General features: G+C 43.3%; 2 protein-coding genes and 1 long non-coding RNA gene across 8 annotated transcripts; 1 reads left to right on the forward strand and 2 right to left on the reverse strand.

The window, feature by feature from the left end:
• Nucleotides 1–2,475: 2,475 nt before the first annotated feature.
• LOC146300823 (uncharacterized) lies at nucleotides 2,476–5,960 on the forward strand. Of its 2 annotated transcripts, none has more exons than XR_014767032.1 (7): nucleotides 2,476–2,598; nucleotides 3,044–3,314; nucleotides 3,728–3,806; nucleotides 3,909–4,253; nucleotides 4,364–4,493; nucleotides 4,773–4,890; nucleotides 4,993–5,960. It is a non-coding gene; the product is annotated as an uncharacterized LOC146300823 (long non-coding RNA). The 2 variants fall into 2 exon arrangements; XR_014767038.1 differs by having other exon boundaries at nucleotides 3,044–3,256.
• A 297-nt stretch (nucleotides 5,961–6,257) lies between these two features.
• Nucleotides 6,258–13,509, reverse strand: LOC146300824 (ubiquitin carboxyl-terminal hydrolase 12A-like). Of its 5 annotated transcripts, none has more exons than XR_014766860.1 (16): nucleotides 11,266–12,533; nucleotides 10,187–10,887; nucleotides 10,019–10,065; nucleotides 9,866–9,908; nucleotides 9,560–9,694; nucleotides 9,202–9,333; nucleotides 8,841–8,982; nucleotides 8,601–8,725; nucleotides 8,369–8,462; nucleotides 8,121–8,200; nucleotides 7,832–7,960; nucleotides 7,363–7,433; nucleotides 7,163–7,215; nucleotides 6,879–6,954; nucleotides 6,526–6,784; nucleotides 6,258–6,395 (listed from the first exon to the last, which is right to left on the reverse strand). XR_014766860.1 is itself a non-coding variant. In XM_084706467.1 (16 exons), the coding sequence occupies exons 2-16, from the start codon at nucleotides 10,711–10,713 to the stop codon at nucleotides 6,368–6,370; spliced, it is 1,821 nt and encodes a 606-aa protein (XP_084562593.1). In that variant the 5' UTR covers nucleotides 10,714–10,887; nucleotides 12,558–13,509; the 3' UTR covers nucleotides 6,259–6,367. The 5 variants fall into 5 exon arrangements, 3 of the variants coding, with proteins under 3 accessions (XP_084562593.1, XP_084562592.1, XP_084562594.1); XM_084706467.1 differs by lacking the exon at nucleotides 11,266–12,533 and adding an exon at nucleotides 12,558–13,509 and having other exon boundaries at nucleotides 6,259–6,395; nucleotides 6,646–6,784; XM_084706466.1 differs by having other exon boundaries at nucleotides 6,259–6,395; nucleotides 6,646–6,784; nucleotides 11,266–12,532.
• Nucleotides 13,510–19,938: 6,429 nt separating this feature from the next.
• On the reverse strand, nucleotides 19,939–24,422 carry LOC146300825 (E3 ubiquitin/ISG15 ligase TRIM25-like). Its single transcript, XM_084706484.1, has 6 exons — nucleotides 23,832–24,422; nucleotides 23,437–23,532; nucleotides 23,115–23,348; nucleotides 22,843–23,002; nucleotides 22,648–22,707; nucleotides 19,939–22,078 (listed from the first exon to the last, which is right to left on the reverse strand). The coding sequence occupies exons 1-6, from the start codon at nucleotides 24,420–24,422 to the stop codon at nucleotides 21,555–21,557; spliced, it is 1,665 nt and encodes a 554-aa protein (XP_084562610.1). The 3' UTR covers nucleotides 19,939–21,554.
• Nucleotides 24,423–25,788: the final 1,366 nt, after the last annotated feature.

Genomic DNA, 25,788 nt, shown 5'->3' on the forward strand with positions numbered 1-25,788 from the left:
GAAGTTTATGGAGGGATTTGTGAGGGAGGCCAAAAAGGAGGGAGTTGCAATAATCTAAACGGGAGGTGACGAGATTGTGTACAAGAATGGCGGCAATGTGGGTGGTGAGGGAGGGGCGGAGACGGTTGATATGGTTGTTCAATGTTGCATATGTCTTTGCTCAGGGCAGGAATAGAGTCCCTGCCAGTTTCCAAGTGGGAATAAATTTCAATTCTAATACCCACACAGAGGTTATTTGTATGAATATTAGTAGTATTATCATATATTTAACCTTTCGCTGACCAATACAAAAAACATGTCTCCCTATGTTGGCCTTGTCAGTTAACTTCCTGTTACACAAAAACATATCATAATGTTTGATGTTTTATCTGAATTGTTCTAAAGCCTCATGAAAACTGTTTGAAACATCCATTTCAGCCACGTGGTCTTCTCTTTCAGTTTGAACAACCGCAGCTCGCCCCCTGCCTACTCCCATCCCCAGGCTGACGTCATGCTGTGTTCCCACGGGCCTCCATTTTTGTCCCCCTCATTAATGGGGACCCTGGTCTGCCTCGGCAGGAGAGGGACTACATTGTTCTCCAGAACAAATTCCTGGCCTCCAACACCACCATCATCCCCCTCCTCCCTGCCAGCCAATTCCACACCGAGGTGGACAACGTCCACAGCCCGCGCTATGCTGGCCCCCTTCCTCGGCGAACTGGACCCCCCTAAGGGATCCAGGGGAAGGGGACCCGCCTCGCTCCCACCAGGACCCAGTGCTTCGCCATGGCCATGGCTGCTGGCCTCTGGGCCCCCTCCACCACAATCCCACCTCCTGGGAGGCGCGGGCCCTGGATTCATCCACCACGGCCCTATCTACCAGACCAACTCACGCCAGCGTCTGCCTCCACGGCTGAGTTTGACGCTCTCTACCCACCTCCCCAAGGCCCCCTCACCCCTGTCTACGCCTCCTCCATCACGGTAATTACCCCTTTCTCTGCACACTGTTCCCCACACACTTGAGCTTTGACCCTGTTTAACTTTAAATCTACCTTTAGTTTGAAAATGCATATTTCAACTGGCATATCATTAACAGTTTTACGACGTTAGGATGTGAAACAAAAAGGTACATAGCTTCAGTCTTTAATTCGATTTACTTATTTTCTTATTTGTTAGTGTATTTTCTGAGGTGATTAACACCCAGTAGGCTAGGTACGATAGCTAAGGTTCGATGGCATCCCATGGTTTTACTCTTCTGTAAAAATAACTGCTTGTTAAATTAATGCGTAAGAACATAAATAATGTTTGTGTCAAACCATATTCATAATTTGTATTTTATGTTTACCGTACAATGGTGGATTCTCCAAAATCCCTCATTGCTGTGTTCTTGGATGGGCAAGAAATCTGAAAAAACACACACACTGTCAGGACAGCCGAGGAAATCATTGATGCCAGTATATCATTATTGCCTTGCCAAACTGAAATTTTTTGAATTCTTAAATTCTGCTCTGATTTCAATGAATATGTCGACACTGATGTGAACAGTCATATTGAACATTTGAATAAGTTCCAAATTCAAATCAAGTCAGTTAAGTCAGACATCGATGACACTGCTGGTAGCTGTAGCACAGACAGGCAGGTATGTACACTGTGGTATTTAATAGATACTACATAAATACGCTCAATCCCTTTCTATCCTAACTATTTCTTTTTCCCAGCCAATACATTTAAACTTTGTCCTGCTCAATGTTAGTTTTATTAATTTGTTGCATGTGTGTTACAGGACATTAATTGGCAGTAATGTCAGCATTGCTTTTTAACACCTCTCTCTAATTCCTACAACTTTTAGTGTAATACCGTGCCCCTAAATTCTGTGGCTGTACTGAATCCAGAGGCTGATTCTACTAATCATCTTGAGGTAAGCTTCTGAGAAGTTGGTGTGTACCGGGGCTAGAATTACATAATATATTTTTAATCTAATTAAATTACTTACATTTAATTATTGATGATTATGTTTCAGAAGGCAAGTTCTTGAGTTTTGGCTGAAGTTTATTTATTTAGAGCATAACTGATTTTGTGTAAACTGTTTTTGGCTTGGCATGTTAATTTAGTGTTCAAGATCACCTAATGATCTTAATCCTGAGAACTTCAAGAGTCATCTCCAACAGAAAGAACCCCAGATTTTGGCGTTCTATCAGGAGAACGGGACTTTAACTGAGAAATGGAGAAGGATATTGGTAACGACTGCTGTTAGCTACTTTGTTGAAAGAAGGGGATAAGTGTAACCCACCCAAAATCTGAGGGTTGTGTTCAGAACTTAACTCATACTTTGTGTTTAACTATTGTTTTTTTCCAATTGTAATTTTTTTTTGTTATGTGACTTTGCCTAATTGAGTTATTTTACTTTTGCAACACTTTTCAACAGTGTCAAACACTTTGCGGTAGTGACCACTAGGTGGCAGCTGCGCAAAGCAGGTGTTGTCAATTCTTTTTTCTGAACGTGCTGCAGAGAGAGAAGCGTTGAGCATTTCTCTCAGAGAAAAAACTAAAGATTTAAATATCATGTGTTTGATTTTTTCTTTTGATTTTGTGGTGTCACAAAACCATCTGTTGCTATAGGTAAGCTGATATACTATGTTGAGTTCTTACTGTTATTTTGTACAAATTTGAAACCACTATGTTAGCGTAGGCTACAGTTGAAATGAGGGAGACACTCTAGCTAGTTCTGGAGGAAACGTGGTCTTGTTTTCAATGGTAAAGTAATTGCTAAATTGTTATCAATGTTATGCATATTACTCATTAGATTTATGTGGTCACACAAATTTCATCTGTGGTGCTGGGTTTAGATTTTTTTTGCTCATAATGTGCCTGCCTGTTGCCGTAAGTTTGATCTTAACGTAATGGCGCAACGCAGGTGTTTTCTTTTCTTTTTTTCTGAACGTGCTGCAGAAAGAGAAGCGGTGAGCATTTAGCTCTCAGAGAAAAACACTTGAGATATAAATATCCTGAAGTGTTTGATTTTTTCTTTTGATTTTGTGGTGTCACAAACCATCTGTCGCTATAGGGAGAGACGGTGTGGATGCGACGGAGGAGCGGTGTTCCAGTCGGCCAGCGGTGTGGGGAGTGAGCGTGGTGGACAGCGGACTGGATTCTGAACTTAAGGCCTGAGTTCGGATTTCCATTTCATTGTGTCACAAGATCTTTCCTTTGTGTGGATTCGGAGGATCGTCGGTTACCTGTTTATTAGTTGTTTTTTTATAGACTGAGCTCAAAACAGGTACTGGTTTGTGCCCAACTAAAATCAAATTGACTATTGCTGCAGCAAAACTTAAAAGGTAGTTTTCTGGCCAGAATATATATATATATATATATATATTTTTTTTTTGTTTTTGTTTTGATATGTGAAATGTGACATGCATTGTTGAAAAAAAAATTATATAATACAATTTTCTCTTGAAGAGAGTTACCATATGTTTGTTGTCATTCTCTGTGTGAAATCAATCATCCACAGCCAAAGACAAATTTGTTATTCAATATATTTTATGTCTATTTTATCATTCTCTCGAACCAGGACATTACTACAGGTATTTAAGTAGTGATCCCAGACCTTGAGATATTTTTGCAAGTAATTTATGGAGGCTGATTACAACCTGGTTACATCAGTACATTTTCTTCATGGACTGATTTTATTTGCGGGGAGGGGCTTAATTGTTAATAACAAAATTGTGTTCTCTTTTATACTTTTCAGTTACCCAGTAAGTGCTGATGAACAACTTCTTGCCAGAGGTATTGTCACAATCTTTCCGTCACTTCAGATTAAAATGAAGGTATGTGAGTAAATAATCAGGTGTAGAATAGTGTATGGTTTCTTATTGACTCACTAATAATAAAATACTATCACTAATTTAATGGTATTCTACATATTTTAGGAGCATTTTTACGATCCAAAGAGCCATTCAGGCTTTCTTGAGGACAAGCTGAGAAATCTACGGCGGAACCTTAGAGACAGCGGCGTTATCGCAAAAGGGGTTTGTGTTGTGGGTCATCTGAAATTACTGTTACACCGGAAGAAGTTACAGAGGGGGATGAAGAGTCTGCCAAATAGTGGATGACTGTGATTAAGAGGATGAAGCCTACTCCTGAGAATCCTTTGTCAATTTAAGATGGGTATGGAGAAGACCTACGCCCACCGTAGATTTTGGATAACAAGTCAGTCACCCACTGTGGCAGACATTTTAGAACATTACCCCGGCTTCATTGATGTACCATATCCGGTAAGTCAGTTTGCCTATTTTATCACTGTAACTTGAATGAATGAGATTGCATTTATTTAGTGATTAAGTACATGCTTATGTCTTGTCTTGCGGTTATTACAACTCTTCAGATCGACAAGGACTTTGGGTAAATGTGTCCAGGGAAAGCAGATCTCTTTCTCCGCAACTTTGTCCCAAAGTTGCTAAAGCTGGCTGCACTGGAAAAGAACGTTGAAGGACCACCACAACCTGAGAGTGCTGGTAAGTTGCAAGCAATGTTTATAAAAAAAAAATGGGGTGACCAATAAAGTCCTTGTATAATGTTGAATTTATGAAGCATTTTCTGTATTCTGTTGTGTGAAAGACTTTTAAAACAAAGTAAATCAATAATGATATGTTCCGATGTTGAACAAGTTCATAATTGTTTTGAAATTTGAAATTTTGTTGAGACATTGGTGTAAAGGCCTAAAATGGATGAGTTGATTATTAGACAAGCCAAAAAAATCTTATGTGACTGTGTGGTACTTGCGCTTTCTTGAGAATGTTTCAGAGCCCTCAAGATGCTGACCCATTGTCTGCCACCTACTGCATCGGGAAGCAGTCAGGGATGAAGTAAATGCAGCGTGAAGTCAGCGCTTACATCTTGGACGTAAAGCCTGTAAGATACTTTTAATGTCTGAATGAATTAAATGTGTCCATATTCTGTTCCATGGGATTGGTATGAATTAACAAATTTGTGTTTTGGATGTTTGTTTTTCAGACAGGAACCATCATCTATAGCCTCCTGGAGAACCTTGAGACTGCAACAACAGTGAACCAACCCCACCTTGTGAGCTTAGGACACCCCAGCTCAGCAGTGCAGTGCAGTATGTCATCATCGCAGCCAACGATCGTGTTGTGATTCCACTTCAAGATGAAGGCCTGACATGCGGTCTTGACAAATTCTTTAAGCTGTACTGGGTTTGCAACCTGGCCTATCCTTTACAGGTTGCAGCAGTCTTTAAGTTCATGGAGCATGTTTATGGCTTGCAGATCTCTTGTGGGAAGAGATCCAGAAACATGGAGCTTGTCGCAAAACTTGCAGGTTCTGTAAGTTAAGTCACCATGTACATCTGTCAAAAGTGCAAAATACAAATTTCTAGAGATGTAAGGAGGCTTGTTAATCATCTCTGACATGTCCACACACTTTCTGATGGACAGGGTTACCCTTTAGTCTGTAGTCAAGCCTACCACAGCTGCCACTTTTGTAAACTAAATGTACTCTACGTCAAATTCCACTCTGACTGGTGTACAGAGAAGTGTTGGTTGCACAAATGAGTTAATTGACAAAACAATTGAATGTTTACAACAAAAATCACTTGCTGTGCTTAACATGTATTCTATACCACAAAATGAGCAGGCTGTTCAAAGTTTACTAGAGGATTTTGACACAGAACGTGTTTGAAGAAGTTGACACTCCTTACGAAATGTGCAAGTATTTTTCAGAGAAACTGTCTTTGATGAAGCCAAAGGAAATGTTCTTGGGTTATAGAGGTGACACAGACAGAAAAGGTTAACCCAAATACTGGCAGCTGATACTTGTCAATACATCTCTATCTCTGACACAGTAAAGTTCCTTTCTAATAGTGAAAATAATTATATAGGCAATCTTATGATAGATGTGATGGTAAAATGTGTGATTACTCTGATGGTTTATATTTCATAAGGCACAAATTGTATGAAAAGTATCCCAATGCCTTACAAATTCTATTATATTTTGATGATTTAAAAACCACTAACCCATTGGGTTCCAAAACTAAAGATTCACAAGATGGGTGCTGTTTATTTTTGTTTTATGAAACTTGCCTGCGGAATATAACTCAGCGCTTGCTAATATTCATCTTTGTCTACTATTTAATTCTATTGATAAAGACACTTATGGCTTTAGAAACATTTTAGCACCTTTATTAGATGATGTATGATTACTGGAGACCAGAGGCTATGAGGTTGAAATCAGAGGCCAGAAGACCATTCTATTTGTAACAATATGCCATTTGACTGCAGACAACATCTGTTCTTAGAGGGGTGGGCTCCTGGTGGTCTAGCAGGCCACTGCTGGAGAGGGGGATCCTGGTTGATAGAGGGCCCCTGATGGTCTAGTGTCCTTCACCTTCTCCACTAAAACTAGAAAGATTAAGAGAGAAAGAAAATAACGTCAACTCAAGTTGAATCCCTTACGGTTTAGCTGATGAGTGAAGGCCAGAGAAGCCTTAGCTGTAGGTGTAGAACAGGATGTAGGCCAGAGAAGCCTTACCTGTAGGTGTAGAACAGGATGTAGGCCAGAGAAGCCTTACCTGTAGGTGTAGAACAGGATGTAGGCCAGAGAAGCCTTACCTGTAGGTGTAGAACAGGATGTAGGCCAGAGAAGCCTTACCTGTAGGTGTAGAACAGGATGTAGGCCAGAGATGCACAATCCCCCCGCACCGTGGCCTCGTCTGTTCTTATCACATTGGTGTCATCCAGAGTGAGCCACCCATCACCCTGGCCCTGGGCAACGTCACTGATGTAATGGCCTGAGGAGCAATAGAGATGGATCACAGTTCAAGCTCTTGGTTACTGTGTCTTTGTGTGTCTATGTAGTAAAACAGGGTCTTTGCAGACAATTACCAGAGTTCATGCTGTCTCCCACATGAGAGATGATCCCAGACAAGCGGTAGACTCCAGTGTCTCCTGGGTTGTCCATCTGAAATAAGGAAGTACGTTAGTTTACTCGTTAAAATGGCTGCAGCTTTTCCCCCGACCATTACAGGAAAGCACACAAACCCAAAACATTTGATCGACTTTCTATCTTTGACGGATCTCTAATCTCAATAATGAACTCAATCTTTCAGTGTCATTCATTTTGACAGCTCCCTCTCTCTCTTCCTCTCTTTTCCTATTCAGTTCCTCACCACAGCTGTCCCTCTGCTCTCTGGCCTCAGTGCCTGGCTGTTGGTAACTGACCCTGAAGTTGGGGTGTGGTCAAATGTTGTAAATAACAGAAACAAAGCTTGAACAAAGCTTACTCAAATCCTAACTTGCCTACAAAGTCCCATTGCTTGCATCAGGTCTGTTTAAGTCTGTATGTGTGTGTGATAGAACAGCTTTCTACCTGTACTGGAGGAAAGGGCGGCAGCAGTCTGGGTGTCAGTAGTACTGCTGTTCATCTGATGACAGTCGGGCCTGTGTCAAGCACATTCCAATGACAATGAGCAATGATGCTATACTTGCACATGGTGTCAGACCTGGTGTTTGCCACAGTGCAGAGGGGCTACCAGCTGCCATCGGTGAGCAGGTGACACACGTCACCAAGCATGAGGCAGAAACAGCAGCCGATGCACGACTACGTCACACGGTACGTGTGTCGCAAGATACTTTACCAGCCATACTGAACAGATTTATTTACCGTAGATTGTTTGTACAGCAAAGAGTTAGAAATCCTTAAGCAACAAAATTCCAATTTAGAGCAAAAAGTTCTTACTAGAGCAGCTAAGTCTTTGTTAAATAACTGTTGTTTTAACCATGAAGAAAGTGTGAGGTACTTTCTTTGTGGAGTGTAGAATTGGTGTGCGGATTCTTACTTGGATGTTTCATCCCCATAGACTGAGATACAGGACAGTGGTATAATTCCTGGGATGGCCATGTCTTCAGTCCTTTTGACCAGTTTCCCATGCTCAAAACTGAACCTCTTCATATGGAGAACTAGAACACTGCACCCAGACACAGACATGGCCGACAGAAGCCAGCACTGAATGAATGCACTCAATTACCAGTCACCATTACACCAATCAGCAAATCAATCATTTACACCTTGAGGTCTGGTTTTGGACAAAGTACAAATGCAATAGTGTTGTGCTGAGAGGATCTTACCGGGGAAGGGAGAGGAGCTTGCTGACCACAGACGCCTGCTCACCCAGACACAGCTCACATCTGCACTCCACATCTACTGCCTAGAAGTACACATCACAGTGGGAAGATTTTGGAGCCGTGTTCTCTAGCTGAAGACTAACTTAGCCCAGTTCTTCATGTACGAAGTTTAAAGTATGGGAATCATGGTGAGTTGATAGAAGATGCATCATTAGATGCAAATTCCATCAGAGTAAACTGTAAATACTGACCTTGAAGTACAGACACAAACTTTTCTTAAGGCATGGAGTCAACTCCAGGGACAGGAAGTTGAAAGGTTCTTCTCTGTAAACCTTCTCTCCACATCTTAGATTTGGGGGGGGGGGGGATATGGAGAAGACCAATATCAATCCTAAACCACTGACTGTATTCTACTCCTGATGCTTTAATATTTTGCTGTAAACGTCAGCAAGGCCTCAGGGACCCAGAGGAGTGAGTTGTTACCTGCAGCAGGTGTGTTTGATCTGCATATTAAACTCCAGGCTGGCCACTGGGCAGATGTAATGCCTCAGAGACTCCCCCTCAGCCTTTAGCTGGCAGAGGACAAATATAAGGAGCTCGTGTGCGTCCTTTGAGCATGAAAGAGAAGACAAAACAAACAATGTAAATATAACGGCAAAGATTTGGAAGAACAACATCGATTTTTCCTGCTTGTGCAATAGCGATTTATTCTGCATTTGTTACCTGCTCGTAATTTTCGAGGTAACTGTCGTTGTATTGTGCTAGACAGCTCTTGACCCTGTACAGAATCTTCTTTTTGAGATTTTTTGAAGTTCTCCTGCCCATACTGGTGTCGTTTCTGGTTGCCTGGAGTTCATGGAAGCATCTGTGCACAGATAGCAGCAGGTAGCATCAGTGCTAGGTTAGATGTCTTAAAGGATACTAGTGTAAAGAGAGAGATAGTTAGGGTAGCATGGTATCAGTGATGAAGTAGAGGTATCATATTAGTGCACAGAGAGACTTTTTCCCTGTTCTCCATGCTTGGGTTAGGGTTAGGATGGATGGATGCATGAGCACGTGTCCGAAGGTGTGACTGCAGCTGTACCTCAGTAAAACTGAAGAGGAAGCAGGCCCCCAGATCTCTTCCTGCCTCACGATGTTGGTGGAGAATTCCGGAAGTGCAAACAAGCACTGCAGGGTTGCATTAAGAAAGCATGTGTTTCCGATATTAGGCAACCTGTGTGAAAAGATATCCAGAGTTACATACTGTAACAATTCCTATGTAGCTACAATGTTGTTTCTATGGGTATTGCTGTGTGTGCTTATGTAGTAGTTAATGTAACCTCAATGTAAATGATAGATTAAAGCAATTCACTCATTAAGATACTTTGATTCTGGGACAACAAAATACATCAATCTAGGAAACACAATGTTTTCAAAGTTCAGTATTTAGAGTATTTCACCCCAGCAGCTTGATCCTGTCTTTTCCTTCTCCCTGGCCACTCTGAAAGTCCAGAAAGCTGAGTAGACTCTTGAGGGTGGACATGAGATCTGCTTGTTGCTTTGTTGTGATGGAGAAGTCCTGGACAGCCACGGCACTGGAGCAGCGGGAAAAGAATATAGACAGAGAGGTGGATGAGAGTTGAAAAATAAAGAAGTGGTTGGGTCCATCACAAACAATGTTCTGTTTTATTCGTCTGGGTTTTCTGATGAGAATGTGAACTACTTTGATCTGAGCCCACTGAGATGCAGGAAGTTGTTGAACCTACCTGTCGAGAGACGCAGAGGACTGTTGGAGGGTCATATTGCCTTCTGAGGAGAGACAGAGGAAGACATGGTTATGAGGGGACCTGGCTGAGGATGTGGAGGTGGTTGAGGAGGAATACAGAAATGGGTGCCTTTGTAAGCCTCTCGTCTCACACCTCCAGTCACTGCCATACTCTGGATCGGCATGTCCTCCACCAGAGCACTGAAAACAAACAGACTTGATGAGCTCAATCCATTCCAATGACTAAATAATTCTTTAGGACTTTGTCAAAATGATGAAAAGGAGGATACCCAGTGGCATGAGACTGAATGTCAGAATGTACCTCTCTGGACTTGCACTGCTGCTTTGGTCCTGGGTGACAGAGGACCCAGCGGAGCTGGGGGAGCTGCCGGCAGGTGTGGGGAGCTCCAGGAGGATAGGAGCAGGGAGAGGGACCGGGGAGGGGATGGGGGTAAGAGGGCAATGGATGGGAGGCAGTGGTGAGGGGGTGAGAGGGCACAGGGAGGCTGGATGGGAGTGAATAGGAGACTCGGCTATCACTGCCGTGAGGAAAAGGACTGGAGATGATGAGGTGGGGTTAGGATGGGAGATGGGGGACATGGGGAGGACATGAATCAGTTTAGGGGTTGGGGTGGGAAAGGGGGTAGGACTGGAAGGTGTAGTGGGGCAGTCAGCTAAAAGGCTGGCCTGAGAAGGAAAGAGAGAGGAAAGGTGGAGTGAGGTGAGGCTGGATGCCCCAGACAACAAGGAAAGAGAGTCTTGGGTGTTCGAGGAAGAAAGGGAATGGAGAGAGGGGGGTGGGCTAGAGGAAGGAGAGAGGGAACTGCAGGGTTGATGCTCCAGTCCCATCTTCTTGTCCTGCTTTGCCGAGGTGGAACAAGTTGGCAGGGGGCTCTCAGCGTTTGATGGAGCATGGTGGATGGAGATGGACGGAGGAGTTGAGCTCTGCACATCTACCTTGATCCTGTCTTCATCCACAGCTGATTGAGCTTTGTGCTTTTTTAGTTTATTGGCCTTTTTGGGCTGTTTGGAGACACAGCAGAGTTTATTTTGACTGATGTATTTGTGAAAGCAACTTGTACTACCACGGTTGTACTGTTTTGAAATAAAATAACTTTCAGGCCAAGAGTTCTGCTCGTGTGAAAATTTGTACACATCATTTTGCCTAAACTCTTAGAACACAGCAGTATGCACTTTACTTAATCAAAAAAGCACCCCGGCTTTTCTCAATTTTAATCAGTGATCAGAAGTAAAGGTGTGTGTGTGTGTGATTTTACTATTTTGATCCAAAATAATTCATTGTGATTTAGGTTATTATAGTATAATATTGTTATTACTATATACTTATAGCTATCAAAATAAATAAACACGATCTGATATTAGATCATATAATAAACATACCTTTAAACAAGAGAAGCATGATCCCATTTTGCATGTAGTTGTACAAAGACAAGTTTGACACAGAACACCTGGCTATATCTACTTGGGCATTGTGATGTCATCTTAACGGTGCGTTCACACTGCAGCGACGCGAATCGCTTGCCATCGCTCGCCTTCCCACAGTTCACCACGCTCGGGGGCGTTTCAAACAGATTCATGTAGAATGTAGTTCTCTAAAGTCACTGTTGTAGTTGTAATGGCCAAGTGTGCAGACTGGGTTTACGTACTCGCAACATCGATCAAAATACAACTTGTATACAAAATACAGAACTGTTTAATAGACATACACGTTGACATGTGTAAAAAACGTTTTATTATATTACTCAGTCTCTGCTAATCTGTCTATACGATAGGGAGTTCCAGCCGGGCGAGCTAGCTAGCTAGCTACTACAGAACAAAGTTACGTATTGTCACTAAACTGAATTAGAAAGTACAAGCACCAACAACTTCGGCAACCTTGTGCCATGCTTCGTTTTTTTTTTATTAACATCTCTGTACGAATACAGCTATGTATCGTACAGGACTGGGGAAGCAGCCATACAAACGATTAGTTTCTCCTCCACCTAGAAAGCTAGAAATGTTTACCATGGTTGCTAGTTACGAGAAACAAGAAAACACTCCGATTGGCCATCGCGAGCGAAAATCGCTCCTCATTTGCATAAGGTTGAGAAAATCTAAACTCTGTCGCGTCGCTACCCACAATGCACCACGCAAGCGATTCGCCTGACTCCATTGAAAATGAATGGGAAGCGTTCACTCTTATTAAAACGAATGTGTTAGAAATCAACAAATGTTCGTGTAATATAAGAATGTGTTAAATTAGCATCAGGGGTTTTTGGATACACAGATGTTTAACATAACATTGGCCAATCAAATCACCAGATCCGTCACGCTCTCCCTCGCCTCGTTTGAAATTAGCTCTAGACAAGCTGCTGCAGCCATATTTGGTCTTCTCATCATTGAGGTACGTTACGTTTAGTAAAGGTTATAATAATTTTTTTAACAATCTTTTGTCAAAAGAAAATAATAGCACGTATGAGTTTTACTGCGAGACTGTGCCAGGTGTAAAATATAATAGCGAATGTTCGTCTCATGTTAGCCAGGAACGTTGAAGTACTGCAACGGTTACTGTAAAGGTAAACCTACCTAGCTAGTTAGTTTGAAAATGCATATCTCAGCTGGTCTATCATTGACAGTTTTACGAAGTTAGGATGTGAAACAAATACACCTCTCTCACCAGTCTGACCTCTCACCTTTTATTCTGCTCTCACTATCCTCTCCTCCCTCCTTCTCTTGCTATTTTACTTCAGCCACCTCTCTCGTGCTGATAATGGTTAATAGGCCTACTGCTGAAGCTCTGGGCCTTCTGTTGAACTAAGGATCAGGTCTGAAAGGCCTAAGAATGTGAGACTTCTGCGGACCTCTGATTTTATTCTCTTGGATACTGAAGGCTCAGTACCCAACCTTACCTTAGCAGAGCAAGAATAATCTGATCAAGGAACAGTAATCTTAAATTGTCTTGAGAACAAAAAAAGGTATTAGGCGTTTTCTACTCAGACTGGTAGTAGGGATGGGCGTGGTTAATCGAATATCCGGATATCCTAAAGTAAGTTAGTATTCGAATTCTTTTTTTGAATACTTATGAGCGTAGTTTAATACAAAAAAATATTTTAATGAAAAACCGTCGTGTTGTGAATTCTAATAGTTGTGACGTTAGAAATTATGAAAACCATCAAAAAAGGTAGGCTACGTCGCAGCAACCTCAGTTCATGCAGTTTTTTCTACGCCGGCCTGTTCGTAAATCGACTCTGTACTGGCCTCTCCCCTGAGCATGTTTACATGCTCATTTTCCTGAATAAAAATGCGTATGGCTAATGCAGTTGTGGCTTATTTATTTTCTTACCAGTAGCCATGTAGAGCTAGCGTAATCCGCTGTTTATGTTTGCATTGTGTGGTGGCGCACCGTATCCTATAGGATTTCGGTTCCAAGTTAATATCCAAGATAATATGCAATATTTCTCCATGTGTGTCTTTCGTTTTTATCGAGGATAGCCTTCCCAATGTGTTTAATTTAGTCCAATGTAGCCTACTTTTTATTTCACATAATAATAGGCTAATCGCTTTTCCGCCAAATTAAGAGCCTACGTCTGAAGACGCAGCGTTTTTTCAAGTTCATTGTCTTTTCGTCATGTTAATAAATTGATCTTTTATTAGTTTTCTTTATTCAACCCTTATTTAATCTAATAGCTGAACAGTCCCAATTATTGCCAGAATGTGTGGTGGTTCATGTGTTTACTGTATGCTTTGCGTCACGGCAGGCTAATTAACGAACCACATTAACAAAAATAGATTATCCGGATATTCGAAAATAATTTCGGATACTATTCGAATAGTGAAATCAGTTCAAATCTCCATCCCTAACTCGTAGCCTAGTTTTTTCATCCATCTCTGTGCGTGACAAGTACCGTAAAAATCAAGTCAATCTTTTTGTAAGACAAAGCGTCAGAGGCAGTGTAGCGTTTTACCTTCCCCAGCGACAAAAATCTATAGACAAGCATCAAATCTATAGGGCTGTCCCCATTCAGTCGACTAGTTGATTTTCTGGTTGATATGCTCTTGGTCGATTAAGATTTAAGTCGAGCTGCCGTATTGCAGTGTGAGATCTGATTCCCGTTTGTGTCACCATTGCTGAATTAAAGAAATGTTCTACAGAAATTGTAGATCATATTATTTAAGACAAATAAATCAACTAAAAAATATATATTTAACAGAAAAGGTGTTATTGTTTTCCCTTTCTTTAATCTGTGGTTTGTTTTGTAATTGTTTTGCACACGGCACGAGCACAATTGTCTGCCAAACTTCAATCTCTGCCATAGCCTACTTTGTCGGTGTTATTAGGCAAAATGACAAAGAAATCTGTGGTATGGCAGCATTTCATTTACAGTACATGTACATTTTAAAGTACCGGGTGACTCCAAAAACGTTGAATGCAAACTCTGCCAACAGTTTATTTTTCATATTTCAACGTTGAATATGATGTAGCCTACAACCTGAAGTCAAGTTGGCCTAGCCCTACTTCGATCCTGGCCTAGCGCTACTTCGATCATGCTAACACGCGCTGGGTTGAAAAATGAATATGCCTATTATAATAATCACATCCAAATCAAATGACATTATGTTCTCTGGCCAAGACAACACTATCTTTCTCTGTAGCACCGTTCCCCACTCGGCTTATACGTAAGTTCGCACGCTGCACTTTTTCAGGCAGTGAATAGCGCGCTGATTTGCATGTTAAACAGACAATATTTTTTTATTTGTAGTACATTGTAATAGATAATAAATAATAAACAATCAGGGATTTTGTATTATATCGGCATTTGATAACAAGACTGGTGACATGAGGCTTATTATTAGTAATAGCTTATTTTATAGCAGCTGAATCTGGAATGTCCAGCAGCTACTTTGAGTCAGATCGGGAAAATGTTTGTATGTTTGTGGAGTTGTCAATCTCCCTTCTTACATATGTATTTCTTTCATATTATCTCTTAAAACAGTGAGGTAAAACATCACACAAAATGGTTTAATGAAAAATATTGTGAAATTTATAGAAGAAAAAAAAAACGTTTCAAATTTCGATTAGTCGATTTTCAGAAGTTGAGGTTTGGTCGACCAAAGAAAATCGTGGTCGGCGACAGCCCTACAAATCTAGCGACTTTCCGTTACTCTAACTCAGTCACAGGCGAGTGAAATCAAACAATTGACTATTCTTTAGCCGATTAAGATATTTTTTAATCGCCCAGCGTGAAATTTGGTCGCATATGCCAGTGATTTACTCGCATTGTAGAGGGTTGTCCAGTCTGACCTCTCACCTTTTATTCGGCTCTCACTATCCTCTCCTCCCTCACAACTTAACAGATCTCTCTCACATCTCTCTTCTCACACCTGACTCCACTCTCACACACCTCTCTTCAGTCTGACCTCTCACCTTTTATTCTACCCTCACTATCCTCTCCTCCCTCCCTGGTTTTTCCTGTTATCTCTTCTCACTATAACCTTCCGATCTGTACCTAAGCTCAACCTTCTGTCTCGCCCCACAATCCCCCTCCCCCAGGGCTGGCTCCCCATCCGACTCCCCACCCGACTTTTATACTATATTTTGGAATTAAATGTGTCAATTAAAAGTCTGGTTGTTGTATTGTATATAAGCCATCTAATAAATCGCACCCAGATATTTAGAATTGTAGTTGAACTATATTTGATTTGATATTTTCGTTTGACCTGAAGCACATTTGCGTTGGTCTGACGGAATTTTCGATGTGGAGTGTATTCTGTCTAAGCAGACCATATTCATACCGATGCGAATTTATTATATATTTGATGACCCATTCTGCAGGTAACCAATCCGATTTGTTGTTCAAGATTTATGTCTTGTACTGTAAAATTATTGTTGTAAAATTACACTGGTGGCGTTGCTAGCATTCTTGATCTAGGATGACTGGTGAAGGCTAACTACTTACTAACTGAGAGTGAGGTCATGCCGGGAAATATCAAACTGAGGCTTTAACGTATCGACCGAGCTTTAACGAGGTTGATACGCCAAAACTAAAGTTATATGGATAGTAAAACTCTTCTTCGCTTTCGCTCATTTTGAAATTTTCGTCGGAGGGCATTACGGATCCGTATTGAGCTGTGAGTAGGTCACCACGCGGATGGCATGACTGCGCATCAACCAATTGGAACGCTACTCGTAACTTTTGTTTTTAACTCAGGTGTTGTCTCATGTGAGGTAGTTGTTTTTGTTTGTAATGAATAATTGAGTGTGATGATAAAGTATGGTATGGCTATTTTGTACCATTAATTGAATTTACTGAACAATTGTTATACCGTGATATATACCGTAACCGTGATATAAAATTACTCATACCGTGATACGAGATTTTGGCCATATCGACCACCCCTACTACCAACTACAGTATACATTACATTAAATAGAACAAAATAATACATAAACAAGCTATAATGTATTTAGAGCTACATGATTCAGCATAAATTGAGAATAAAATAGAGATCACGATTCTGAACAAACAAGTAAATAAAATAACAAAATGTATGTTAATTGCTGATGTTTAATTAATCTGAATTGTAAAAAAAAAACTAGTTTTGAATGATTCAATTACTCAAATACTTCACTTGTTTTCATGGATGAATTAGCATTTAAGATCTCCTGAATGATCGATTCCAGATTGTCATTGTTTTTGGTCCATGGCACTCATGTCTCTCTGCTGTTGACCGATTGCTCCCTCAGCACACCATCCCACTGATGACCTCTACTCTTCGGATAGCCGAGATTTGGGTTAGCTTCTTATCTTTCAGGCAGGCCTCTCTTAGCTTTTCAGATTAGGTTAGCTACTCGGCTAGGTATGACACCCACCCACTCACCCACACACACTGGCCCTCCACTTGTTTATTTTACTCCCCTACTGTTCTGTAGTCCCTTTTGTGACTCTCACCCTCCTTGTCTTGTCTCCCCTTTTCTTTTTTCCTCCCTCCTTTTCACTCTCAGGATGTCCCGCCCCTCCCACCGCCCCGGGATGACTGCCACCACTCCACCCGCCAATGCCATTCCCCGCACCCCACCCACGCCCCTGGATTGCACTACTGCTTCCCCCCAGTCTTCTTTCGTCCTGCGCCAACTACTATCGGCACTATGATGAGTCCCGAGCAGGCTCCCCCGGGACCCGCCAGATGCCCCCGCCCCCCACTGCCGACGGGTTGGTGTGGGTCCTGAAGACCCCTGACTGCCGCCCTCGCCGCACCGAGGACTCCTGGGACCGTTCCCTTGCCAGACGCCGTCACCACCAGTCATCCCCCTCCCCCCTCCACATACCAACGCCCGGCGTAGGCGTAGGCGTAGGGAGCCTACTCCTTCTCCTACCCGCCACGCCCCTAGGTGTACTTGGTCCTCCGGGCCAACAGCATCCCGGACCTCTCATCCACCGACGCACCACCTGACCTCCTTCCGTACGGCCGACACCTCCGTCCAGTCTCATCAACGACGCTGGTGCGGGGGGGAAGTAGAATCAGGGCCCGCCAGTGGTACCTGGAGCGCACTGCCGACCACAACCACCCCCCTCAGACCACCCAGCCCCTTCCTCCCCCCCCACAACACCACTCCCTGGACGGGTCGTAGGAGCGAGTCCGCGCGTTGTGCGACCCCGCCACCCGTCTGTGGGACCCCGGCCGCCTCTGCTGCACCTCTGCTGCTCCCGCCGGCACGTGGGAGCTGGGAGTCTGCTAGGCCACCCAGGACCTTGGTGCCCCCGTGCTGCAGAGGATGCTGCAGTATGCCATGTCCCTCCTGTCTGGCAAGTGTTCCTGGTGGTCCCCGCCGCTGCCTGGGTCACCCCAGTGTCTGTGCGGAGGGTTCCCCGGTCACCGCAACTGTGGCCCCCTTGGTCCCACCCTCATCTCCACCCCACACATCACCGCACCACCCATCTACCAGTGGTTCCCCGGACCCTGATGCCGCCGGCCCTGACCTCACTGGGGCCAGTGACAACGCCATTATGACCGACCATGTGACGGCACCCAGCTGGACCCTCACGGTCAAGGCGGATGATGTTGTTGGGGATGCCTCACTCTGGCCTCTCCTCACCCTAAATACCCCCAACCTCACCACCCCCACCCTCCCCACAGCCCAGGCCTCCCCCCAGACCAGCCGCACCACCCCCCTGCCTTCCTCTTCCCTGCCCGACACCAAGGCCTCCCCTTCTCTTCCTGGACTGGTCATCATGGGGGACTCCAATCTGCACCGACTCCCTCTCGTTCCTTTGGACCGGGTACAGGTGGACTGCTACCCAGGAGCCAAGCTGGTTCATGCTGGGGCCATCCTCAACAGTGTGACAGCCCCCAACATCCATGTCAGCCACGTGGTCCTCTTTCGGTTTGAACAACCGCAGCTCGCGGTTGTTGGGAGCTGTCACGCTGTTGAGGATGGCCCCAGCGTGAGCTGTGTTCCCACGGGCCTCCATTTTTGTCCCCCTCATTAATGGGGACCCTGGTCTGCCTCGGCGGGAGAGGGACTACATTGTTCTCCTGAACAAATTCCTGGCCTCCAACACCAGCATCATCCCCCTCCTCCCTGCCGGCCAATTCCACACCGGGGTGGACAACATCCACTGGACGGCCTCCACAGCCCGCGCTATCCTGGCCCACTGGACCCCTTCCTTGTCTAACTGGACCCCCCTAAGGGATCCAGGGGAAGGGTCCCCGCCTCGCTCCCACCAGAACCCAGGGCTTTGCCATGGCTGCCGGCACGGGCCTCTGGGCCCCCTCCACCACCATCCCACCCCCTTGGAGCCGCAGGCCTTGGATACACACTAGTGCTGTCAGTTTAACACGTTATTAACGGCGTTAACGCAAACCCAAATTAACGGCGTCAATTTTCTTATCGCGCGATTAACGCTCTTTTTGGCCTTGCAGACTTTGTAGTTTTTTTCACATGCTGTTGCAACAATTACCGACTTTAGAAAAACTACAACACCACACCGGATCTAGCTAGACCGGAAACAAAACAACAGGCGCGCCACAAACACAGCCGGCTAAAGAGAAACAAACACTTGTTTGGCTTGTGATTTATTTAGGACCTTATCTAGACATATAAATTGAGTTGTTTTTAACACACACACACATCTGTTCTTAGAGTGGTGGGCTCCTGGTGGTCTAACAGGCCACTGGTGGAGAGGGGGATCCTGGTTGATAGAGGGCCCCTGATGGATGGTGAACCCCTGGTGGTCTAGCGGGCCCCTAGTTGTATAACAGGTCCTGGTGGTCTAGCGCAGCGATTCCCAACCTGGGGTCGCTAAAGATTTCTGAGGGGGCGACAAGCTCACTTTGAGGGTTTAAAGAGGAAGAAATAATAAATAAATAAAAACTGTAAAACATAACCACAAATAAATACAAATTATTGCAAGTATAATAATAGTGTGTAAGCTATATGAAAAGACAAACTTTTTTATAAACATTGAGATTTTCTGCTATAGCTGTGTATCGAGAGTTGAAATCAGAGAAGCAGCTAAAAAAGACATGACAAAATTCAAACGGCTAGTTCTAGCAAAGAGTTTAGAAGCACTGAAGCAACTAGAAGTGCTATATACACTGGTTCTAGTGCAACGCTCAAGACAACATAGCGACTAGTCAAACAAACGATTATGGCAAAGCGCCAGGGAGAAGAGAAAGATGTATGCGCTAAAAAAAAACAAGGATTTATTTGGAGAGATATCTCGAATTTGGTTTTATTGAAGCAATGGGAAAAGTGATAATCGAGTGTGTAAAATGTGGTGAGAAGCTATATAGTGAATGAAAGCAGGAATCCCTGCAAACTTGAAGCCTCATGAATACAGTTTGAAATGTAGGCAGTGATATCCAGTGATAATGCACTGCAGAGTTATGTGGATGTAATGTGCCATGTGACGCTTAATATTAAAAGGAAAATGAGAGACATGCTTTGTCATTAACTTTTATTCGTTTTTAAACCTTGTGGTATTTATGCAACAAAAATTTGGTAAGTAACATTTTCTGTTCATACAAAATGCTACAAACAAACACTTTCCTATAACTACGCTGACCTTTTTTAATGTAGGAAACCATATCACCAGTTAAAGCAATACAAACATAATAGGCTGAACTCTCCATGTATTTACATGCATGGGTCTATGATGTAATATCTACCTGCTTGATTAACAGACACCTTTTGGCTGAATGTTATCTTTGTTATCCCTTTCTACTATAAATTCTGTCCTCTGACCTTCATGCATCAGAGAGACTTTGCAGGCATCACTGTGTCTCACAGGTCATTGTCATGTCGAGTGGTTGGTTAAACTCAATCTCCAATCAGCTGAGTGTCAAATACAGAACCTAAGATTCCAATGAAACCGTTCTAGTGGAGACAGACAGAACTTTATTCCACATTATGTTAACTTGCTGAAGCTGGTGCTTGACTGACCCTTAAAATCATCACAGGATCTGGCTTGAGTTATCTTCTATACTTAATTCAACATGAGTCAATCTCTTACAGTCTCTGACCCTGACATTCATGGAGAAGAGAAATAATTCTCCTTGTAAGACCGAATCAGAAGAGCTATGAAAGATAACCAGTTATGTGGACCTTGACTTCAGCTCACACAGTTCAGTAGTGTAGCTGTCACAGATGCCAGTTGGCCAGCCTATACGTCTGTTATTTTAGTTTGGTTTTGACAATTATTTGCTGTGGTGTTTTCATATTGGTTGCTGTGATTGTGTGCATGGTATTGTGTGTGCTGTTTGACAACAAGGACGGGCTGCGTCCCATCACTCCTAAATGATTGTCAACTGATTGGTTGGCCAATGAGAGGAACTCCTTCAAAAAGGAGCGGGGAATACACGGAAGGCAGGATTCTACGGGGACACATGCAAGAGCACAAAGAGAAGCGACGACCGGTATTCCGCTACTCCCATTCAGACTTCGGAGGCACAACCACGGCTCGACTACGGAGCGTAAAGGGAAGTTCTTGAATCTCTCCTGGAAAATTACTTTCACCGTGCGCAACCAGAGTAGCCAATTATTTTTATTATCGTCCAGGCAGGCTCACTCTACGTACTACTAGCGGTGGTCCAAGGAAAGAAAGGAGCGGTACTGTGCGGAGCCGACGGCGGTCCTAGACCGGAGTGGACATATGCCAAAGCAGCCGTAGGCTACGAAACATTTCCTGGTTTTAAAGGACAGAGATACTGTTTTTAGTATTTTTACATTTTATCCTTTATTATATAAATAAAAACAATTTTCTGAAAACGATTTTTGTTAATTTATCTTCCTAAAACCTACTAGAGGACACTATTTAAAATGATATTTTCAAAGCTTTCTTCTGGGGGAACATGCCCCCAGACCCTCCTAGTTTTGCGGGTCACAGGAAAAATAATAGGTTAGCCCCCCAAAAGTGGGAACCTAGATTCGCCCCTGAGTGTAGCCATGACACCAAACTCCACACCAAAAACAGAGTGGCTGAGTGAATGTGGTCTGGACTCTATGCCGGAGGGTCACTGTGTCAGAGATGCTGTAGGAGGTTGGAGTACCTGCTCCGTGATCCAGATATACTTTCTACTCTGTGCAGCCCTTTATCCAAAGTTGATTTCACAGTTGCCCAAAATAATCTAAACAAAGAAGACAAGGAAAAACTCAAAGCAGAAATGGAAGTTAGGAGCTGCAATGTGAACTACTCCAGCTCACACAGCTTGACAGTGGACCCAATATATCTACATACAAACCCAGGATAGAGTGGCTGAGTAAATGTGGTCTGGACTCTGTGGATGAGGGTCACTGTGTCAGAGATGCTGTAGAATGACAGAGTACCTGCCATGTGATCCAGGTACACTCCTACTCTGGAACCAAAGCTTGATGTTACTGTCTCAACATTATTGTGTCTGAAATTAAAACATTTACCAGAGTACTCTAAACACCAGGATTTATCGTTGTATCCAAATTTAGATAGACTACCTGACTCTGTTCTGCTAATGTCTTTATATGAGACTGCTATACCAACCCTTCCTCTCCACTCCACCTCCCAGTAACAGCGTCCAGACAGAGCATTTCCACACAGCACCTGCCCTGTGTGAGTGAATCTCTCTGGATGATAAGGATATGATTGGACTTGGAAAGTAGGTTTTACTGATCTGTTCCCCTCAGACAGAGAGATATGTTTGTATGCTGTGTTTGGGTCCAGTGTGAGCTGACAGGAATCTGGGAGAAGAGCAGAGCAGACACACAATCAGTGTGATTGTCCAATGATTTTCCAGTTGTGCAACTGTCTATTGTGTGCTGCCTGCTTATTGTGTTCAGCTTTGATGTATGAATGGTGGGAGTTTATGTAATAATAATAATAATATTAATAAATTGCAGCAAAGCATATAGTAATACAAATTAATAAGAATCCAATTTTAATAATATGTATATTTTTTTAAGATACAGGTCAATAAATACTTAAATCAAAACCTATAAAAGACATTAGTGAAAAGTTTTTTTTTTAAATATATATATATATATATATATATATCTGTCATCTGAGGGGCCCGAAGATGGTCAGGGGGAGTTCCAAAGCCTGGACGCAGGAGACGCAAAGGCCCTATCAGCCATGCTGGATAGCTTGGTTCTAGGGGCTTTAAGGGTGAGTAATGTTGCAGATCGGAGGGTGCGGTATGTAGGACTGCACTGCCATCATCTCAATAAAAAATACAAATATGGATTGTGTCTAGTAGCTAATGGTTTGTGTGCAGTATAAGTGAATAAAAGAACTGTAGAAAGACACTCACATTGTAAGAAGTCTGCTCTGGTCTTGGGCTCTGGTGGCAGTAAAAGATCCACTGGATTCACTACAAACACACCAACACATTCACACAGAGGTCAGATCAAGTTACAGACATGCCTCATAGTGGGTAATGACAAATGTTTGATGAGTCAAAAAATGCTTGTATATTCAGTCTACAAGTCTAGTGTGTTTTACCCACCGGTGGTTGTGATCTTTGGCCACTCCCCTGTAAGGATGTCCTCTAGTTTCTCTTTCAGCTTGGACACAGCCTCCCTCACATCACAGAAGTCCTTACGATGAGGGGCGATGGTGCTGGGTAAATCTGAACATACACTGGTGCTGGAGAGAGACTGATAACCCTGAACAGAAAGACAGATAGAAAGAGAGACGAGTTGGTGAGAAAGAACTACACAATAAACAACTTAATAGTGAGTCACTTCCAGTAAAAAAATTGAAAGTGAGTTACTGTACCTGGAGGAAATGGATGTGATCTTCTCTGTGTGAGAGCTGATCCAGCTCAGCATATCTCCTCTTCAGCTGAGCTATCTCCTGCTCCAGTCTCCCCACCAGTACTTCAGCCTGACTCACTGCTGCCCTCTGCTGGGCTCTAATCAGCTCCTTCACCTCAGAGCGTCTTCTCTGAATGGAGCGGATCAGCTCAGTAAAGATCCTCTCACTGTCTACCTCTGCTGCTTGTGCAGAGCGCTGAACACAACACAACACACACAGACACATTTCTTAATTTCTGTCCAGTCCCACTTGGTCCAGATGTGTGTTCCAGAACTGTACTCACAGTCAGAGACTCCACAGCCTGTTGGAGCTCTTTCAGCTCCTTCTCTCTCTGCTGGACTCTGATCTGAATATCCTGTTGATTCAGTCCAAGCTCCCTCTGAGGATAAACACACAAGTTAATTATAGTTTGTTTTATATGCACTGTCAAATGATGAACAGTTATCATTTTGTTTTGTATTAGAATAATTGTGTACACTTCATTTTAACTGACAGAAACTAAGCAGGGTGTGGGTTTCTACAAAATCTTTGCATAACTATAACCTTTGCTCATTCCAAGAATCAGCTATATTTTCTTCTATTTAAATTGAAATAAATGTCATCACAATTTCCTATCAACGACCAGCCCTCAGTTGTATTGCACGCAAATCAGTCAAAGATGGAAGCTGTGTTTTTCACCTGTTTCTCAGTTCTTTCTGTTGCAGTTGAGATTGTATCGTGACCTTTATGGTCCTCCATGGAACACAGATAACAGATACACTGCTGGTCAGTACGACAAAAAATCTTCATCACCTCATCGTGACGAGAGCAGATCTTCTCTTGCAGTTGTGAGAAAGCTTTGACCAGCTTGTGCTTCTTAAAGGCAGGAGATTCATAGTGAGGCTGGAGGTGAGCCTCACAGTAAGAGACCAGACACACCAGACAGGACTTAAGGGCTTTCTGCTTCCTCTCAGAGCAGACGTCACACAGCACATCTCCAGGTCCAGCAGAACTGTCAGCAGGAGGAGCAGCTTGGAGTTCTGTCTTCTTCAGCTTCTCCACCACCTCAGCCAGCATGTTGTTTTTCCTCAGAACAGGCCTGGGAGTGAAGGTCTGTCTGCACTGGGGGCAGCTGTAGACTCCCTTCTGATCATCCTGATCCCAATAGTCTTTTATACAGCTCATACAGTAGCTGTGTCCACAGGGAGTAGCCACAGGATCCTTCAGTAGATCCAGACAGATTGAACAACTGAACTGGTTGTGGTCCAGCAAAACTCCTTGTCGAGCCATTTTACTGTTCTTCTCACCCAGACAAAGGAAAAGACAGGTCAGTTTCGTTTCTCTAAAAAAATCTTGTAGGGAGGGGAGGGACTTCCTGGTTCCACCCACAGCAAAAAGAGGAGTGGTTGAGGAATGATTACAGTGAACACTGTCTCAAAGGAGTGTGTGTGCATGCATACATGTAGATGAGCAAAGAAAGTAAGGAAAGAGAGAGACAGAGAGAGAGTGGTTCACACACTCATCAATCTGGACCTCACCTCAGCACACCTGGAGGAAGATTTTGTGAAGAAGTGTGTCAAGTTTGTTGCTGTGATATTAGAGACAGATAGTGGTTTTAGGATGGCTATCTGTCGTTTGTGGTGGCCGCCGTTGAGATCAGGAAATAAACGTAATGAACACAATCCTGAAATGTGAGATTCCACCACTCCACTACTGCATGGTGCTGGATTTCTTCTCATCTCCACGCCCATTTAAATTCCACACCTGTAGTGTAGAGAGTAAAGGACACATCTAGCACCTTAGTCTACCTGAGTTTCTATTTCTCCAGAGTTGTTGAATATGTATTGAGGCCCTGACCCCAACCCCTTCCTCTTTCTGTCTATTCAAAATGGCTGCCGACCAGAGAGCAGGTGCATTGTTGCTAGTCTTTCCTTGAATACAACAAGAAGTCAGGCCTCACTTGAATCAGTATTCCTGTTTACGGTCATGATCCCCCTTCTTGTGAGTTCTGACTCCCATTCTGCTGCAGAGTACTTTCAGGTTCTCGTCTAAGAACTCTGGAACAGTTCTCCTTTGAGTACTTGGGTTCTCACAATAAACAGCATGTTGTAAAGCAAATGCATTTATACAGGCAAGTAACCTTCAATCTGTCATCATCTTTGACTTTGAGAAATACTGTCTTCATAAAACAGACCCATCTAGAAATGACAACAACCTACTCCCATGTGCCAGACAAACAATCATGACATCTTGATGTGCTTCTCTCACACTATTGAATTGACAACACTACAACTGTGGTGAACACAGTGAGGTTCTCTGTCTCAACTCTACATCTCCTCAGTGGGTCTGTCAGACAACTCCCAGCATAAACAAACACACAGCGCTCCTTGTAGGACAGCAGCACATTCCCCCATCTGAAGACATTCACAAACAGATAAATTCACCACTGGCTGGATCCAGAGATCAGCTGTGTGTCACTTCCTGTCTGTTCACCTACAGAGATCATGTGACAGTGTACAGCTTCATCATGTCTAGTGTTCATGCTCTGGGAGGGAATGTACCAGGAAACAGATCCAGGCTAACACCCCTGTTCTGATGTACTCTGCCTGTACAGCACTAGAGGCTGCTGTTGTGTCACAAGAGAAGAGTTGTAAGA

The sequence above is a fragment of the Hypomesus nipponensis genome, chromosome 2 (genome assembly GCF_054491055.1).
Source record: "Hypomesus nipponensis isolate SF chromosome 2, ASM5449105v1, whole genome shotgun sequence".
Lineage (NCBI taxonomy): Eukaryota > Metazoa > Chordata > Actinopteri > Osmeriformes > Osmeridae > Hypomesus > Hypomesus nipponensis.

Coding starts and splice junctions, on each gene's coding strand:
- LOC146300825 (XM_084706484.1), bottom strand. CDS start 24,422: ATGGCTCGACAAGGAGTTTTGCTGGACCACAACCAGTTCAGTTGTTCA. Junction 23,533..23,831: donor CAGAAAGAACTGAGAAACAG/GTGAAAAACACA, acceptor GTTTATCCTCAG/AGGGAGCTTGGACTGAATCA. Junction 22,079..22,647: donor CAGAGCAGACTTCTTACAAT/GTGAGTGTCTTT, acceptor CTCTTCTCCCAG/ATTCCTGTCAGCTCACACTG.
- LOC146300824 (XM_084706466.1), bottom strand. CDS start 11,292: ATGGGATCATGCTTCTCTTGTTTAAAG. Junction 10,066..10,186: donor AGCAGTGCAAGTCCAGAGAG/GTACATTCTGAC, acceptor GTTTGTTTTCAG/TGCTCTGGTGGAGGACATGC. Junction 6,396..6,645: donor ATCCTGTTCTACACCTACAG/GTAAGGCTTCTC, acceptor TAATCTTTCTAG/TTTTAGTGGAGAAGGTGAAG.